Here is a 6,000-nt window from a genome sequence, read left to right on the forward strand (position 1 = left end):
GTTTTTCTCCCTTCTCATAGCATTTTAGGATTGCAGATACCTTAATATAATCGTCATAAACAGTTCCCACCCTCCGGACAGCTCGCCTTGACTACTTCCTTCACCACTTCCCACATCGCGGACCTGTTTTCCTCCCTTCCCATAGAATTATAGGATTGCAAATACCTTAATCTAATGGTCACAAACAAATCCCACACCCCGAACAGCTCGCCTTAACTACTTCCTTCACCACTTCCTACGTTGCGGACATGTTTTCCTCCCTTCCCATAGAATTTTAGGAATGCAGATACCTTCATCTAATCGTCATAAACAGTTTCCACACTCCAGACTGCTCACCTTTACTACTTCCTTCACCACTTCATACGTCACGGACCTCAAGCTAGTGTCGTCATTTGATTATAATTTATGATCCATACTGTTTATGTTCTAATATCTGTGGAATAATGCTATCAGCTATTTCTTTAAATATTGCATTTAAAAGTCAACAGCTGATCATATGTCTTTGTTTATGTGTCAAATTCTGCTTCCATAAGGATTACATTGAAACTTTGAGACCCAGTGGGGCGGATTCCTGAGAGACTTTTTTAACGCCATATAGATGTTGGCACTCACCGATATGGACTTTTTTACCATGAAAAATTTGAAAACGATTGATTCAGCCGTCTAGGAGGAGTTTGCGTATTACGAAATGCATAAGAGTCGACGTATAAGAGCTTCGCTCGCTTCGCTCGCTCCGCTCAATTATTACCAATGATAATTCCTAATTTAAAAAAAGTCATTTGACCTTACTTTATTAATTTTGGAATTTAGGTTGATGCACTATGGACTATACAGTCGCCGGGTAAGTTAAGGTCTCGTTCGGTAAATAATTTAAGTTATAAAATAGCAAGGAACGAGAAGAAAAATCCTATATGTATGAGGCCAAAATAATAAACTTATTAACTTATTTAATAATAAAGGTATTAATCTGAGCATGAGATGTAACACTCAAGTCGTAAGTTAACTTAAGTGGGCGTGGCATTGAGATAGATGCTTTGGACTACTTTGAACAACTATAATAGGCCTACCTGATGACTGATACAGGAGCCTGCCAGTGGGCCTACTTAACAAGTTGTTTGTTCCAATAAGAACCTGGCTTTGGCTAGGTTTGAATGGCGCATATTAATGGCGACATGGCTAACCCAAACTCCTCAAGCATCGAATAGCCTAGCCTAATTTTAAAATCTTAATTTTACCCAATTAAAATAAATCTTACATTGACAGTTTATCGTACAACCTAGGCCTAGTCCTACATCAACAAATTATCAGCATTCTACAATACAAGCATGCTAAAATTAGCATTTTATAGTTGTAGACTTAGGCCTAACTTATGATATAGGCCTAACTTAAGTAAGAAAAAAGGAAACCCCAGGTCAATAAATCACAGCTAGCCTACTCAATTTATAGAGTACACTATTTTCAAACTGGTATGATTTATACTTCCGAGGAGCAGAAGATACCAAAGGATTTGGGCCCTAAAGAGTAGAAGCAGTATATAGGGCCTAGGTCTAGCCTATTAAAGGTTAGAAAACATTTCATACCTGAGCACCAATGAACGATACCAATTGCTTGAACTGAGGCTCTACAGCATACAAAACACTTTTGACAGGAGATTTCCCAGCATTTTCAACAGTAAGTTTACATATAATCTTTGCTAATTGAGAAGAAACGTCAATTTGCCGGTCAACATTTCTAATTACGATCTCTGGGTTTATGACTTCAGAGGATATCGTGTGTGCAAAAATTGATAGCAAACAAAAAAGAAGCATTATTTTCATTGTGAATAAAAGAGTTTTGTCTATAAATCTGAAATGAATAGAACACTGTAAATATGTTAACGGATGATAATTATTGCTCTCAACCTCAACATAACCAAACCCTAGAGATCCGAGTAAGTAACCAACCAACAAACCAAAACTAACCAAGCCGAAGTCGCCACGTCTAAAAGTGGCGTGTGTCAGTGTAGTGTATCGTATACTGTATAGTGTATGTAGTGTTTGTCGTCATAGAGTAAGCTTTTTTCTCACATGATTACACTGTATAGAGGAACGATCATGTATTTAGAAGTCAGAAAAGTTTGTATTAATTTCTTCAACAAACTGTACCAATCAATACGATGAATATATTAGCGATTGTGAGTAATATGGTACATGTGTGAGAGATGGTTAATACAATGAGTTCAGTGTTACATTGTAATTAAATAATTAACATAAAGTAATTAATTACTGAGCTAGCAACTAAATGAGTGATGACTCGAGTTATTATTGTGCGAATAATAACAAATCCATTATTTTATTAATGCGTGCTTTGCGTGCATTAACAAAGCAACCAAAGATCAATAGTAAATATACATGTCCCCGGACGGTAAAACAATAAGTTATTGCTTAAAAAAACCTACGTTGTATGATCACCATTTCAATGAAGAGTATTAAAGTAGATATTCAAAATAACACGTAACGACAATTTAGTAACAATAAATGAAAATTATACAATTAGGATAACGATAACTTTTCAATTTTGAAAACAGGCTTCCCAAAATATTTCAAATCCGATTTTAAATTTGTGTCTCAGGGTAGTTCACGAATGTCTCGCTATTCTTCGATCACTTTGCGTATACCTCATCATGTGACCACGGCTTATGGCAGGGATTTTGTTGTTACCGCTTGTCGTCTGTGGAACGGCCTACCCCTGCACGCTAAATTTTTATTTCAGGATTAGTGTTGCCTACAGTATTATTTTGAGGCTTCCGATTGGCTGAGGGAACATCATTACCGCGACGATACGGTTGATGCCAACGGCCTCGGTGGTGTAGTGGATAGAGTGCTGGTTAATGATCCGAAGGATCCGGGTTCAATTTCCACCCGTTGCACAATTTTGTATTGGATTTTTTCATTATTAACAAGTTTGGTTGGTTTGGTTAGGTTATGTTGGTTTAATTTTATAATTAAAACATTATGGAATTGAATTTGACCCATTTATAGTTTTATTTTATGAACAGAAATGCTTTTTTTTCGGTTAAACCTTCATTTGATTTTTCATTGTTAGCAAGTCTGGTTAGTTTGGTTAGGTTATGTAGTTTAATTTTATAATAAAAAATTATAAAATAGGATTTGAGGCATTTATAATTTTATTTTATGAACAGAACTATTTTTTCGATTAATAAACCTTCATTAGATTTTTTCATTATCAGCACGTTTGGTTGGTTTGGTTAGGTTATGACGGTTTAATTTCATAATAAAAAGATATAAAATTGAATTTGAGGCATTTATAATTTTATTCTATGAACAAAAATAATTTTTCAATTAGGTACTAAACCTTCGTTATAGTCAATCAGAAGCCTCTAAATGACACTGTTGGCAAAATTAATCCTGAAAAACAAATTGTGCCCCCTGCACATTAAGACACTTGAAAAACGTTCCCAGTTTGTGGCGGCACTGAAAAAGCTCTATTTTGAGAAGATGGTCTCGGCTGGCTTGTCCTAGGACTACTGTTGTTACTTTGCGCGTTTGCTGATGCGTGTATGCGAGAGTGTGTAAATGTGTTTTTATATTTTGTTAAATTTGTATGTTTTTTTAGATATGTAGGTACTTAAATTGTTGAATATTTTATGTTTAATTAGATTAAGTTAAAATACCAATGTAACATTATATTTTGAATGTCAGGTTAAGTGTAAGAAAGGGCCATGTGGCCCTAACTTTGCCTGAAAAATAAACGATTTTTCATTTCATAACTTAGCCAACATAGAATAAGAAAATACATACATTTAGGCAATTGCTACTCTATGTAAAGTACTCTAAAAAATAAATAACAAGTGCCAACAAATTAGTAACAATAAATGAATATTATACATTTAGGATAACAATAACTTACCCAAGTAGCAAAAATCGTTGGCAAATCGTTGGCCCAACGTTTCTGTCGATCGTTGGCCAACGGTATGTTTTGGCACTCAGTCTTACGGTTGGCCAACCAACCAATTTTTGCGGAAGGGCCAACCACCCCATTAGGCATAAACATAAAAAATACAAAATAATAAATATTTTGTATGAAAAGCATAATTATGAGTTGAGTAAATTGATTAAATAGTTCATAAAAACTTATTATGAAAATAAAACGAGATGAAAATTTTTGGGCGCGACGGGTCTCGAACCCGGTACTTTCGACATTTGAGCCTCACGCCTTACCTCTGAGCTAATTGTGCTTGATGATTGTGAGTGTTTTCAAGTGGTGAAAGAGTAGCCGACAGGTGCAATGGTCACAATTAATACTTTAAATATTTTCGATGCTACAGTATGATTCTGTTAATCTGTTTAGGCCACAAGTAGTTGAATTGTTTTTCTGGTAGTTGGAGAGGATACTAGTATTTGAATATAGATTATTTAATTACCATTAGATTAGTAGGCTAATGTTATAATTGATTGTTATATAATTAATTAATCTTTTCTCTATAACTATTAAAAACTTGCTTAAATAAGTTAAAGAATATTTAAAAAATGAATTATAATATGTTAAGCAGGTGTTCCCCACTGTATCTAGTATCACAACATCATCTGACTACATTCAAATTTTTACAATATTTGTCTTATATTCTGCTGCCATAACATTTATGTAGTTTTAAATAAATCAATTTGTTAAAATTCGTTTTAGAATGTTTTATACTTAAACCCAACGAATGCCCAACGAAGGCCCAACGATTCTTTCCTTTGTAGAACCAACGAATACCAGTTTCCGTTGGGCCAACGTTGGCAAATCGTTAAAATTTCTGCCAACCATTTCCCAACCGTGCCGACCATTTCCCAACGTTGGGCCAACGATGTGTGCTACTTGGGTAGCCAATAAATACAATAAGAATATACATACATGTAGGCAAATGCAATCACAATACAAGTCAATACGACAGCTACAAATTTCTGATGGTCCGATTTGCAGGGGTTCACTGCACTGGACTTCTTTCTTGAAGGAGTTGGCCGAGACACCAAAGAAGTTCAGCCGAGGAGCAAAAACGCTGCCAAGTCTAAGAAGACTTGAAGTGGAAGTGCCGTGGTGATAGGCGTAGTAGTAATAGGACTCGTACCACCTCTGAAAGATGACCCCGGAACGTCTTCCCTTTAGGGATTGTAAAGTCGATGCCAGACAAGAGAGCAGGGCAGTCCAGGAGACCAAGATGCAATGATTCATTCAACTAGACAATAACTAAATGTATCAATGACGACAACCATCATAAAACCACTCCGAACCAGTATTCTTCTGATAAATTAATACTGTAATATTACTAATATTATATTGATCAAATATATTAACATTGTGGAATACACATAGGTATATTCCAAAAGGTATGGGGAGAGAGGGCATGCTTAGCACGCAGTCAAAGAGAAACGGCAGCGTTTTAGAGAGGACGGGTCTCCTGGTCACCTCATCTGACAATGCCAAAAACACCGTTGGTACCTTCGCTGAGGAAGAGGATGACAGTCTTTCTCCCACCGGCGTCAGCAATTTCAAGTTTGGCGAAGGTCGGAGGATTCCCTTACTTCTAAGTTGCGGCTGGAGAGCTCGGGTATGGTGATCCTGCGCCAGGAATATCTTGACGCAGAGATTAGCATCGGAAGGAGGCTTTAGAAACATAGACAAGACAAGGCAATACGGGACACCTTCATATAGAAATAGAATACAGAAAATGGTTAAATAAACGGTAAAAAATTATGTGGCCATACTCAAAGATGACCATGATAGGCCTATCGTCTTCACTTGCCGGTTCTTGCACAGGACGATCATATAGATATTTGCTTAGAAGGTACCCTGCTTCGGAAATTCTCCTGAAAAATGAAGTTTGTCCAGATCACAAGGTCTAACATTAATGTTAGGTGCCATAGCAAGGCATGTAATTGGTTCCATCTAGATTTTTGTATATATTTTATATCGTAATTTATTAAAGTCAGACATTAGAAACATGGCAAAGATGAGTCA

The 6,000-nt window shown here is 36.1% G+C and overlaps 1 protein-coding gene across 1 annotated transcript in view; it reads right to left on the bottom strand.

Moving 5' to 3' along the window:
* Window positions 1-1,970, bottom strand: part of LOC128997885 (dolichyl-diphosphooligosaccharide--protein glycosyltransferase subunit 1) — a 29,309-nt gene extending 27,339 nt beyond the window's left edge. Inside the window, exon 1 of the mRNA XM_054423665.1 lies at window positions 1,581-1,970. Within this exon, the coding sequence (XP_054279640.1) occupies window positions 1,581-1,817 (237 nt within the window). The 5' untranslated portion in view covers window positions 1,818-1,970. The remainder of the gene's footprint in view (window positions 1-1,580) is intronic.
* Window positions 1,971-6,000: the final 4,030 nt, after the last annotated feature.

Source organism: Macrosteles quadrilineatus, unplaced genomic scaffold (assembly GCF_028750875.1).
Source record: "Macrosteles quadrilineatus isolate MER2022 unplaced genomic scaffold, UCM_ALF_1.0 Scaffold_7__1_contigs__length_78375512, whole genome shotgun sequence".
Classification (NCBI taxonomy): Eukaryota; Metazoa; Arthropoda; class Insecta; order Hemiptera; family Cicadellidae; genus Macrosteles; species Macrosteles quadrilineatus.